This window comes from Mus pahari, chromosome 8 (assembly GCF_900095145.1).
Source record: "Mus pahari chromosome 8, PAHARI_EIJ_v1.1, whole genome shotgun sequence".
NCBI lineage: Eukaryota > Metazoa > Chordata > Mammalia > Rodentia > Muridae > Mus > Mus pahari.
In genome coordinates this window covers 66,157,714-66,169,313 of record NC_034597.1, presented here as the reverse complement: position 1 = coordinate 66,169,313, position 11,600 = coordinate 66,157,714, and the positions used below count along the sequence as shown (strand labels likewise).

The 11,600-nt window shown below is 46.7% G+C and overlaps 1 protein-coding gene across 1 annotated transcript in view; it reads right to left on the bottom strand.

The window, feature by feature from the left end:
- Window positions 1-444: 444 nt before the first annotated feature.
- Erich6b (glutamate rich 6B) overlaps window positions 445-11,600 on the bottom strand; it is a 40,544-nt gene continuing 29,388 nt past the window's right edge. Inside the window, 5 exon segments of the mRNA XM_029541348.1 lie at window positions 445-654; window positions 3,168-3,396; window positions 5,131-5,283; window positions 5,448-5,533; window positions 9,299-9,453. Coding sequence (XP_029397208.1) covers window positions 445-654; window positions 3,168-3,396; window positions 5,131-5,283; window positions 5,448-5,533; window positions 9,299-9,453 — 833 coding nt within the window.

The window sequence follows — 11,600 nt, the reverse complement described above, 5'->3', positions numbered from 1 at the left end:
ATGGCAGGAACCATTTCTAGGCCCATTTTACAGATGGCAAAACTGAGGCATAAAGCCGCTTGCCGAGAAACACACAGATAATGAAGGACAGAGCTTAGTGGTCTATGTCTTGAGTAAAAGCCAAGTACCAGTACTGACAGTCATAGAAGAATCTTGGTACCACAGGGATGAGAGCGGGGGCGGGGCGGGGGGCAGACAGATGTTGGCTACGGTTACTGAGATGATAATGTGGTTAGGTCAGGGGTAACTACTAAGCCTTCTCTGTGTCCAGCCTCAGATTCAGTTGAACCCCCTACTCACAAACCCTATTTTTTATCCCTAAGAAAAGAGCTACAACAGGTCTGGACTACAAGCTGACTCTCAAAGACTTTGTATGTGCCCTGCCCTGAGGTTTCTCCTTCCCCAAGACATGCAGTGGAGGCCTGAGACAGTTTGGTGGCTGCCCTAAGACCAGGTTTAAGAGTCCTTTTCACTGAGGTCCCTGAGCACCACCTGGACCACTGCTATGAAGTTTTCCAAATCAGGCAGCGTCAGGAGACTCAGACTCCTGGCCATTTTTTCCAGAAGGACTTGGATCTTCCATAATGCTGGGCGGGGGTCTGTCTCCAGGACCACCCTCTGCATCAAAGCTTGGTGCACTGTAGAGCTAATAAGCTGTGGGAGAAGTAGAAGGCTGGGTGAGGATCAGTGGCGCCCTGATGCTGTGTCCCACCCATGACAGCCCTACCATGGCCATGAGGAATGTCTCTAGAACCTTCACCCTCGAGGGCAGATCTGAGTCACCAGCCCTGCTACCTGCAGCCTTCTCGCTGTGTCCCAGATGCCCACCTGGCCTTCTCCTATGGTCACATGATCTGCTCATACACTCTGATACCGCTTTCCAGCAAAACTAGAGGTGAGCCAGCTCTTGTGTCTGCCGGTCTGTGCTGTCTTCAGGTGTGTATGCGAGACTGCTGAATTCGGGAAGGACCCTTGCATCTTGCCTTGACTGCTGACAGGAATCAGCTCTTTGGGGCATTGGTTTCCCTGGTGTGCAAGCCTGAGGTGCTAGCATGATACACAAATGCAAGCGAGGAGAAGAAAGGCAGTATGGTTGAGGTGGTGGTTTGAGTTAAAATGGCCCCTACAGGCTCACGGGAAGTGGCACTATTAGGAGGTGTGGCCTTGTTGGAGGAAGTATGTCACCGAGAATGGACTTAGCTTTAGATGTTCACTCTCTCCCTGCTGCCTGCTCATCTTGGTGTAGAACTCTTGGCTCCTCCAGCATCATGTCTGCCTGAGTGCTGCCATGTCTCCTGCCATGACTCCAATGAACTAAACCTCTCAAACTGGAAGCCAGTCCCCACTGAACATTTGTTTATAAGAGTTACAGTGTAAGAGCACTGACTGCTCTTCCAGAGGTCCTGAGTTCAATTCCCAAAAACCACACGGTGGCTCACAACCATCTGTAATGGGATCTGATGCCTTCTTCTGGTGTGCCTGAAGACAGTGACAGTGCAAACAAATCAATCTTATTTAAAAAAAAATAATAATCTTGGGCTGGCAAGATGGCTCAGCGGGTAAGAGCACTGACTGCTCTGAAGGTCCTGTGTTCAAATCCCAGCAACCACATGGTGGCTCACAACCACCCGTAATGAGATCTGACGCCCTCTTCTGGTGTGCCTGAAGACAGCTACAGTGTACTTATGTATAATAATAAATAAATCTTTGAAAAAAAAAATCTTGTGGTTCCTTTAAATGCCCTTGCTTCTCCCCAGGGGTTGGTTTGTGGGGTTTTTTCCTTCCCTTTCTCTTGAATCTTAGCACCCATGTAAATCCTGCTTCCAACCTTGTATAGGTTTGTAAGCTTGCCCAGAAGTGAGACCACGGTTGAAGTACCACAGAGGTTGCGTACATGCGTGCGTGCATGCATGCGTGCATGCGTGTGTGCGGCGTGCATGTGTGAGTGTTCACTCTGTTGCCTGTGGCGTCTGCTGTGTGGTAGGAGCCCAGTTCTTGACACAGCATAAGCACCGCTCCCAGGCTGCAGGGCTGTCCCGTGGGGCAGTTCCTAAGCTGATTTGGAACTCTGGGTTTTCTCCTTCAGGTTGTATTTTGTTTCCTTCACCCCTTCACTTCCTCTTTTGTAAAGGCGATGTCCTAGACCCAGGACCCCTTCAGTTATAAAGGGTTTGGGGATAATCTTGAGGGTTAGAGATACTCTGAGGTGGGGATTCATACAAATAATAGCTACGTAGTTATAAAAGTGAGGTCACGCAGTAGACGGGTAGCTTTATGGGACTCGGTGGCTCCCATTCATGTTTCTCTTACTCTTCCAATTGGTACCCACAACTGAAGAGCTCATGTATTTGGCAGCCTGGCCAGTGTCTTGGTTTCACTTGTTTTATTTTATTTTTAAACTAAAGCTATATTGTAGATTAAACAGAATAAACCTATAAATTAAAAAAAAAAGTTTCAGTGTGCATGGGATCTCTTCACAGCAGTAAAAACCCTAAGACAATGGTTAACCCTGATGGCTGGGCTGCGTGGTTTTGTGTCAACACAGGCTAAAGTCGCCTGAGAAGAGGGACCACAGTTGAGAAAATTGCCTCTATACGAATAGGCTGTAGGCAAGCCTGTAGGACATTTTCTTAATTAGTGATTGGTGGGGAGGGCCCAGTCCCTTGTAGGTGGGGCCATTGCTGGGCTGGGGGTCCTGGCTTCTATAAGAAGGCAGGCTGAGCAAGCATGGGGAGGGAGCCAGCGGCATCCCTCCATGGTCTCTGCATTAGCTCCTGCCTCCAGGTTCCTGCCCTGTTTGAGTTCCTGTCCTGACGTCCTCTGGTGATCAATGGTGGGTGATATGGAAGTGTGAGCTGAATGAACCCTTTCCTCCTCAACTTGCTTTGGTCATGGTGTTCCGTTCCAGCAACAGAAACCCTACCCAAGACAATTGTTGATCTTGGCTGGAGTGAGGATCCCCTTGGAGATTACTAAAGCACACTTCTATGTGTGGCAGTGTTGTTAGATGTGAGTTAATCCCTTGGTCGATTCTGAATACAGTGACATCATTGTTGGGGACGATGGCAAGAAGGAGGTGCAGCCTAGCTGGAGGAGGTAGGTCACGTAGAGTGAGTCTTTGGGGGGGGGTGATATATTCCACCCCCACAGGGGAGTAAAGACTTTACCTTGAACTTGGAACCCATGTTTAAACAAATCCGCTTCTGTTTGGGGGCGAAGAAGCAGAAGATGACCTTGTCCTGGCTCCTTATCTGCACATGGATGTACTTGTTCAGTTTCAAAGTGATGCACATGAAGGGGGGCGCATGCACGTGCACGTCCAGGTTCCACCAGTTCCAGGCCTTCTGCCTCTTGCCTTTGGGGAAGTAATAGCCCAGGAGTTTGCTCAGGCTCAGCCTAGGAGGTGGAGATGTGTCAGACACAACTGTGCTGGGACCAGGCTATAGCCCTTCCGGTCCCCTCCGACCCTCCCACTTCCCATTCTCCTCCTGGACCCACAAAGTTTTGGTGAGACTGCTCGGTCAACGTGACACAAGCTAAAGTCATCTAAGAGGAAGAGTTAAGAAATTAAGAAAATGTCTCCATAAGATCCAGCTTTGGGCATTTTCTTAATGAGTGATTGATGGGGGAGGGCCCGGTTCATTGCAGATGGTGTCACCCCTGGGCTAGAGGTTCTAGGTTCCATATGAAAGCAGACTGAGCAAGCTGTGAGGAGAAACCCAGTAAGCAGCTCCCCTCCATGTCCTCTGCATCAGCTCCTGCCTCCAGGTTCCTGCCCTGTGTGAGTTCCTGTCCTGACTTGCTTCCATGATAAAGAGCAATGTGGAAGTGTAAGCCTAATAAACCCTTTCCTCCCCAGCTTGCTTTTTTGGTCATTGAGGCAGTAGTAACCACCCTAAGCTAGTAGGATAGAGAGGTTCCAACAAGGAATGTCCACCCATGCCATGTCCAGGTTCTGTCTTCAGACTCAGTCATGGCCTCCCCTAGCCTCACACAGCAACCTCCTCTCCTGTGCCTCTCTCCTTGCTCCCGTGCTCTCTCCAGAGCTTCGCTGAGCTTTTCTCTTCCCTATGAATCTAAGACCCAAAGAGTAGAAGCCTCTACTCTGACCATCTCCCTGCCCTTTGGTTGTTGACTGACAGACCTTGGGATTATAGCTGTTGTTTGATGGCTTTTAGACCTAACTTTATATCAGGGAGAGTAAATGTCCTAAGATTCCGTGCCTCTAATTTTACGCACAACTCAGGGCAAGTGACTGTCACCTTTTTGAGTCCGAGTTTCTTCACCCACAGTGGCTGGATTCTATATTTCTCCAAGTTCTCTTCTGGACTTAAAACTTTAGAGAGAAAAGACCCTACTGTGTGTCACCAGACGAGAGCTGTGATCATTAACTATATTTCTGACCTCAAGGCCATGTGCTTCCTGCATCTGGGGTGTGACTTTGCAGACATCGCATTCTACACACATGACCTTCAGGGGAGAACGGATAGTACTCAGAGTAAAGAAGCCAACTCGGAAATGATGTCTGAAAGCCAAGGCCAAGTGGATGAGAGGAAACTTTTAGAATTGAAAGTGAATTTGGTTTTGATGAAAATGAGTCAACTAACCCAAGCTAGTATGCGGCTCCCACCCGTAGCCACTTTGTCTGGACCAGGAAGTACTGAGAAAGGGCGGGGGGTGGTTTGAGGGGCCCTAGTTATCTTGAACTGTAAAGGGAAGGCATTCCCCATGACCAGAACTAGAGATTTAAGAAACAAGTTTGATTTTAATGAAATATTTAGAATATGCCTTTTGACTCTAGATTTCTTTATATGGTGTGTGTGTGTGTCTCTAAAGCCTCACTTCAAGGCTTCTGGAATAGCGGGACCCAGGACCTTCTGGGTCAGATCTTACAAGGTTGGACATTGGGGGAGGTGTTTGGAGGTGAAACCAGTAGCTTGTGGTCTCAGGGGTCATGATTGCTCTTTGACACTGGGGAACACAGTGGCACCTTCTCTGAGGACAGAGTCTGCACTAGTGCTTTGTGGGTGCCCCCTCTCATGTTCCCAGCATGTACAGACTACATGTACAGACTTCCACCATTCGGTTTCCATGTGCTTCAGGTGTTGAGGTCCAAAGACCGAAACTTACCAGATCCTTCCGTCCTCGTTATAGAAGGTGGCATGGCCAGAGTTGGTGACAAGGCCTCGGATCTTTGTACGTACAGAGTCTTCCAAAACAATATAGGTAAGTTTTTCGGCTCCTTTGCAGGAGATGAGCAGAGCCAGGTTCCCTGATGGATAGCTGCGAGTTGGTTAAGATGCAATCAGTTTCTTGAGACAGCTCCCTCCCACAGAAGGGTTGGACCCTGAAGAGGACACAGTCCTCAGTCAAAACCCACACCCTAGGCCAGAATCACAAACACTTTAGGTGTGTCAGTATGCACATCTCTCTTCCTCAGTGGATACTATATCTGGCCTGTGCCATTAGGAAAGAAAACATGGAAGCTCTTCCCACTGTGGTAGGCAGCCATTTTCCCATCACTTTGATGTACCTGGGGAGAAGAGACAAGGAAAGCAGGCAGGTGAGAGCTGTCTTTCAAAGACAGGCAGAAGCATAGCATCCTTGGACTCCTGCATCTTGGCTGTGAGTACCCACACACTGCCTGGCCTGTGACTCAGTTTACTCATTCTTGTGAGAAGGCTGAACTGGAGCCATGGTACATGTGTGTGCGGCTAGAGCATGCACAGGTAGATAGAGACTATTATTTGAATCACCTAGGCCATCCTGTCCTAAAGAACAGTATTCTCGGGGCCGGAGACGTGACTTAGAAGTCAAGAGTACCAGTTGCTCTTGCAGAGGGCCTGGGTTTATTCCCAGCACACACATGATGGCTCACAACTATTTGTAACTCCAGTTCCAGGGCATCCAATGCCCTCTTTTAACCTCCATAGGCACTAAACACGCAGTCGGTACACATATGTACATGCATATGTACACATATGTACAAGCGAACCGCTCATACACATGAATTATATATATATATATATATATATATATTTTTTTTTTTTTTTTTTTTTTCTCACCATGGTAGAGGCAACGTGTGTGAAATAAGTGTGGGTCGCATTAGGTCTTTCAAACCTGGGAGTAAAGTGGCTCCTGTTTCCTCCTCAGTGCTTGGTGATGGGCCACCATTGCTGGCACGCATCGCCCCAGTTCTGTTTCCATTTCTCTGTGGTAATCTGTGTCCTCAGATGGCTTGACAGTGGGTAGGGTCCTGTCTTACCATTCCCTTCTCCAGTATTCCTTCATCGTTGACTATTTACATCCCTAGGGATGCTCTTTCCAGATGAGGCCACACTCTGTGGCACTGGAGGTTAGGACCTTAACATGTCTTTTTACGGGAAGACAGCTCCACACACAACACGGGTAAATTTAGGTTTTCATAGCCTTGTTCTTGATTTCATTTTAGTAAATTATATTTTTCTAGGAAATTATCATTTTATGTAAAACTTTGCATTTATTGCCGTACAAAGCTTGCATATGGTGTTAAAAAAAAATCTTGGCTTCTTCTGTTCATATGTCTTCCTTCTTCATATTTATAACTTAAAAACACTTTTTTTTTCTTGATCAGTCTTGCCAGGAAGCCTGCTTGCTTTACTAGTTTTTCTGCAGACTGGTTTATGTTTTATTTATTCTATTTTTATTTTCTGTCTTGTAAGTTTCTTTCCTAGCTCTGGATGCTAATTTGCTCTTTGGATTTTTCTCCTGTCTTCTTCACAATTCCCACTTCTCCCTGCATTTTACGAGCAGATAAAACAGTGAGGTCCAATATTGTTTTAGCTGTTTTCTGGGAGTGAGACCGTCTTCTTTTTGTCTTTAGTTCATTCTTAATATTTTCGAGGACCAAAGTGATTTCTTCTTTGACATCGAAATGACGTAAGTGTGCTGATATTTGGCTATGGCTATGGTACCTTTGGTGACACCATTATTGTTACTAACTAAAATGCATCGGGGCAGGAAGACATATTTTAAATGATGTTTGCTGAGGTGTGTTTAGTGGGCTGTTTTGTGCCACATCATTGCAGATGTCCCACGGGTGTTATGAAAAGCTATGTGTCTCTGGTAGAGTTGATGAGGCTAATTGGAGTGTGACCTGGACAGCCCTTCCCTCTGTTTGCAGGAGTTTAGCTGGGTTGAGTTACCTCGATTTCCCTTCACAAGACGGAGAGATGGAGGGTGCTGTGTGCATATGAAGATCAGAAGATCCATTGTTGTGGACAGTGCTGGTTTCCTAATCTGTTCCACCTCACTGAAAACAAAGCCACTGGGATCATCTGGAGATGGCTAGTTGATGGTATTACTTCCTGGACACAATAGCTGGAGACTTTTGCCCAGCTCCCTTGCAGCTATGTGAGTGCTCATGGGCGTTGTCCTCACTGATGGTTTTTAAATGTGGCTTCTAGCTTTGTGAATTCTGTGCAGGTGAGTAGACACCAGAACTCTGGGATGATAACGAGTTCTGATAGAAGAGCAGAGATCTCTGAGATCTATCTCATAGGAAAACCACTCAAAAGAGCTTCGAGATTAAAGTGAATGGACGTAATGTGAGCAAGCGTTTGTTAAGCCTTTTACTTTCGGTAGCTACTGAACATTGTCCTGACTACCATGCCTTAGAGTCCTGGAGAAATTGACTCTGTGTGATCAGTGGATGCTAAGGTTTGGATCTTCCTCCTTCAGAAGCTTACACAGTGAAGGTGTGGTCCCCAATGTATGGCACTACCGGGAGCTGGTGGAAGCTTTGGGAGGTGTGAACTTAATTGGAAGAAGTTGTTCACGGGACTCAGGACCTTGGAGGTCAAATTGAGACCCCAACTCTTTCCTTGGCGGTTCTACTTCCTGCTCAACATGTAGTAGAAGCTTTGCCCAGCCACACAAACTTCCCACTGTGCCGTTCACTCTCACCACAGGCCCAGAGGCATAGGGCCAAGCAACTGGGGACTGAGACCTCTGAGACCATGAAGCAAAAGAAACCTTCCCGTTTCTTATGTTAAAGATCTCAGTATTTCAGCATGGTGGCAGGAAATGATCAGGGCAGACTCAATGTTTGTGTCTCCCTGATTTAAAGATGCCCTGGGGGAAATGATGCAGGGCCTCTGTGCTTGTTTGCACCGCATTTGCTATACTGCCCCCCCCCAATCTCCCTGATTCTATCCCTACTCAGACATGCTTTTGCGTTCACAGAAGTCATAAAACTCATCTTTCAGGCCTCTGCTTGGACGCCTCAGTGTTTGAGCTTCTGCATGGACAGTGACTGACCTCCGAAGCGCGGTTTCCACTCAGGGCTCAACAATATCGGTCCCAAAGTAAGATGTCCTATCAGGTTTCAAAACCACACACTGTGTGTGGTGGAGAAGGCCAAAGCGAAGCTGGGTGGAAATGTGTCATTTCCAAGCCTCAGCCTTTCTGTCAGTATCGCTCCTGAAGTGGTTTGCTTGTTATAGTCTGAGAGGCCAAATCAAATTTTAAGTCCAGACTCCATTTTAGAGAACCTGACCTACGTTTGAACTCAGGGAAACTAACAGGCTGCTATCTGGCATTAGTTTCCAAGTTGTTCCCCCAACAAAATGCTAATCCCCAACAAGACCAGCATCTCCAGGTTACTCCCCCAACAAACCTGCACCCCCAGGTTACAAGCCCACCCCCTGCCTAATGATCACCAATGCAGAGGAGAGCAGAAATTAAGTTTATGATGTGACTCCCAGCACCAACCAACTATGTTAAAGGCCACAGCAGCTTTCCAATGCGATGCACACGCATTTCCTGCTTGCTGCTTACTATAAAGCCTTGCCTCATAGACATTTTAAAGCGTGTGTGTGTGTGTGTGTGTGTGTGTGTGAATGCCATTTGTGTGGTTGCCTGAGAAGGCCAGAGGTGTCGGATACTCAGAGCTGCAGTTGCAGGCAGTTGTGAGTTGCCTGATACGAGTACTGGGAACTGAACTCAGGCCCCGTGGAAGAGCTCTACATTCTCTGCCGCGTTTCCAGTCCTGCTATGCAGCTTCTTTAGTCCGTTCCCCCACATGACTTAATACAGGCCCTACAGGGAGAAGACTCAACCATGCCAACTAAAACCCTAGTCAACGTTCCAACAACCCGCATGGGCAGCTGTGTCGTGACTTATCGAGAACACTTTGTTGGTGTCCATTTCATATATTGGCCCTGACAGCCCTCTGATGATGCGTGTGCCTCACCTGACCCAAAAAACAAAAATGAAAAGCCCCCTCACAGTGAACTCACCAACACACTGCCATCTTTACCTTCATCTTTGCCTGTGCCCATTTGGTGTTTAGATGTAATAGCCTCGAGAGAGACTGACGGCTTGTGAGCATCTTCTCATCAGGCTTCTCTGGGGGTTCCAGGGTTGATAGTAGATATGTGATGGTGATGGACTTCTCTTGGGTTATCTGGTCACCTGTTTTCAATGGTTGACAACAACTGCTTTCAATAGGGTGACCGAGCCAGTTGTGACATGCTGGGGAATTAGGCTATGCTCCATCTATCAAGGTGCTATGGGGTTTTGAGGGTTCAGCCACTTTCCAGGTAAGGAGGAGAGGTCCTGGGGGTGCAAGGCCTTTAGAAATGGAAAAGAGGGGGCTGAACTCCCAGGTGCCTGTTTCTCACTGATCCATTCAACAAATATCCGTATGTGCCTGATGCATGCCAGCCCAGCCCTGGACAAGAGGCAGGGATGAAATGTGGCCAGCACAGCCTTGGGAATTCAGGGGTACAGCTGTGTGCTCAGTAAGAGCACAGACACGGCAGTCAGTATAGTGCATGGCTGCTAATGAGAACACAGGCTCAGTCAAGGGCTAGCTTTTTGAAAAAAAAAAAGAGAAAGAAAGAAAGAAAGAAAGAAAGAAAGAAAGAAAGAAAGAAAGAAAGAGAAAAAAAGAAAAAAAGAAAAAAAGAAAAAAAGAAAGGAAATGTACCCTGGACATGCTTTTTTTTTTTTTTAAGATTTATTTATTTATTATATATAAGTACACTGTAGCTGTCTTCAGACACTCCAGGAGAGGGCATCAGATCTTGTTACGGATGGCTGTGAGCCACCATGTGGTTGCTGGGATTTGAACTCCGGACCTTCAGAAGAGCAGTCGGGTGCTCTTACCTGCTGAGCCATCTCACCAGCCCAAAAACACCTTTCTTTTGAGCTGGCTCACAACTGTAATGAGATCTGACGCCCTCTTCTGGTGTGTCTGAAGACAGCTACAGTGTACTTAGGTATAATATTAAAGAAATCTTTGGGCCGGAGCAAGCAGGGCAGACTGGAGGGAGCAGAGGTCCTAAAAGTTCAATTCCTACAGATGGCTCACAACCACCTGTACAACTACAGTGTGCTCACATACATAAAATAAATAAATAAATCTTTAAAAAAAAAAAAACCAAACTTTCTTCTGAGGTCTGATGACTGGGACTCTGATCATTTCTACTTAAATCGCATTCATGGTTTTCCATTATTTATTCATTTATTGAGATACGATCTCATGTAGATCAGGCTGGCATTGATCCCCAGATCCCCTGACTCTATCTTTGGAGTGCTAGAATTCCAGGCAAATGCTTTGGCTCCTGGTTTATGCAGTGCTAGGGTTTGAACCCAGGACTTAGTATGTGTAAAGACAAGCACTCTGCCAGTTGAGCCACTCCACCAGCTCCATAGTTTATTTCTTACTATTCAGTTTTGGCAGTTTCTAAATAGACTGAACACAGAATCATGTAATCTTTAAGAATATTCTACTCAGTCTCCGGATCTTTTGTTATGTTTGATTCACGTTGTATTGAAATTAAGTTGTTTTTTTTTTCTTTAAAGTTATTTTCTTTTTGAGCATCTAAAAGACCATTTAACTTAGTTTTCATGGAAACACATTTCTATATTAATCATTGTCTATGTTTATAACGGTAGAGCTGCAGGGGCAAGCTCCCTCCCATGCTTCATGGTGAGTTGAACACAGCACTAGAGACCACAGTGAGGACCCGCTGTCTGTGTCATCTCCCATGATGCTCTTGGTGGTGATAAGGAGCCTGGCTTACTTGGCACCTGGGTCAGGGAGGTCAGTAAAGCCAGCCCCGGGTGTTCACCATTTGGGGCCAGTATAGGCTGCTATGAGAGTTCATAGGAGAAAGTAATCCAGGCTTTCAAGCCCATGTGACTTCTTCAGGAAGCCATGCTATCAGCAATGCATGGCGGGGTTCTAGCATACGTATTGGGTGGCTGAAGGTTTGAGTTAGTAGGGACTTGGTAGAGGCAGGAACTGCTGGGCCCTTAGTTTGCTTGTGTTCTCAGTAACAACTGTTCTAAGCATTCAGGGGGCCACTATGCTTATTGTCTCTTGTGATATGCCAGATGGTTACAAGTACTATGAAGAGCTACTATGTGGAGAAAGACGGAGGCTAGTGGGATGTGTAAACACTGCTTCGTAAAGGGTAGCCAAGGAAGCTATTTCTGAGAAGGTAACATTTAAACAGAGTCCTAGTTGAAAGGAGGGAATGAGCCGCAGGACGTTGGATACAAGAGTGTCCCTATCAGAAGCAACAGAAAGTACTAAGGCTCTACAGCAGGGG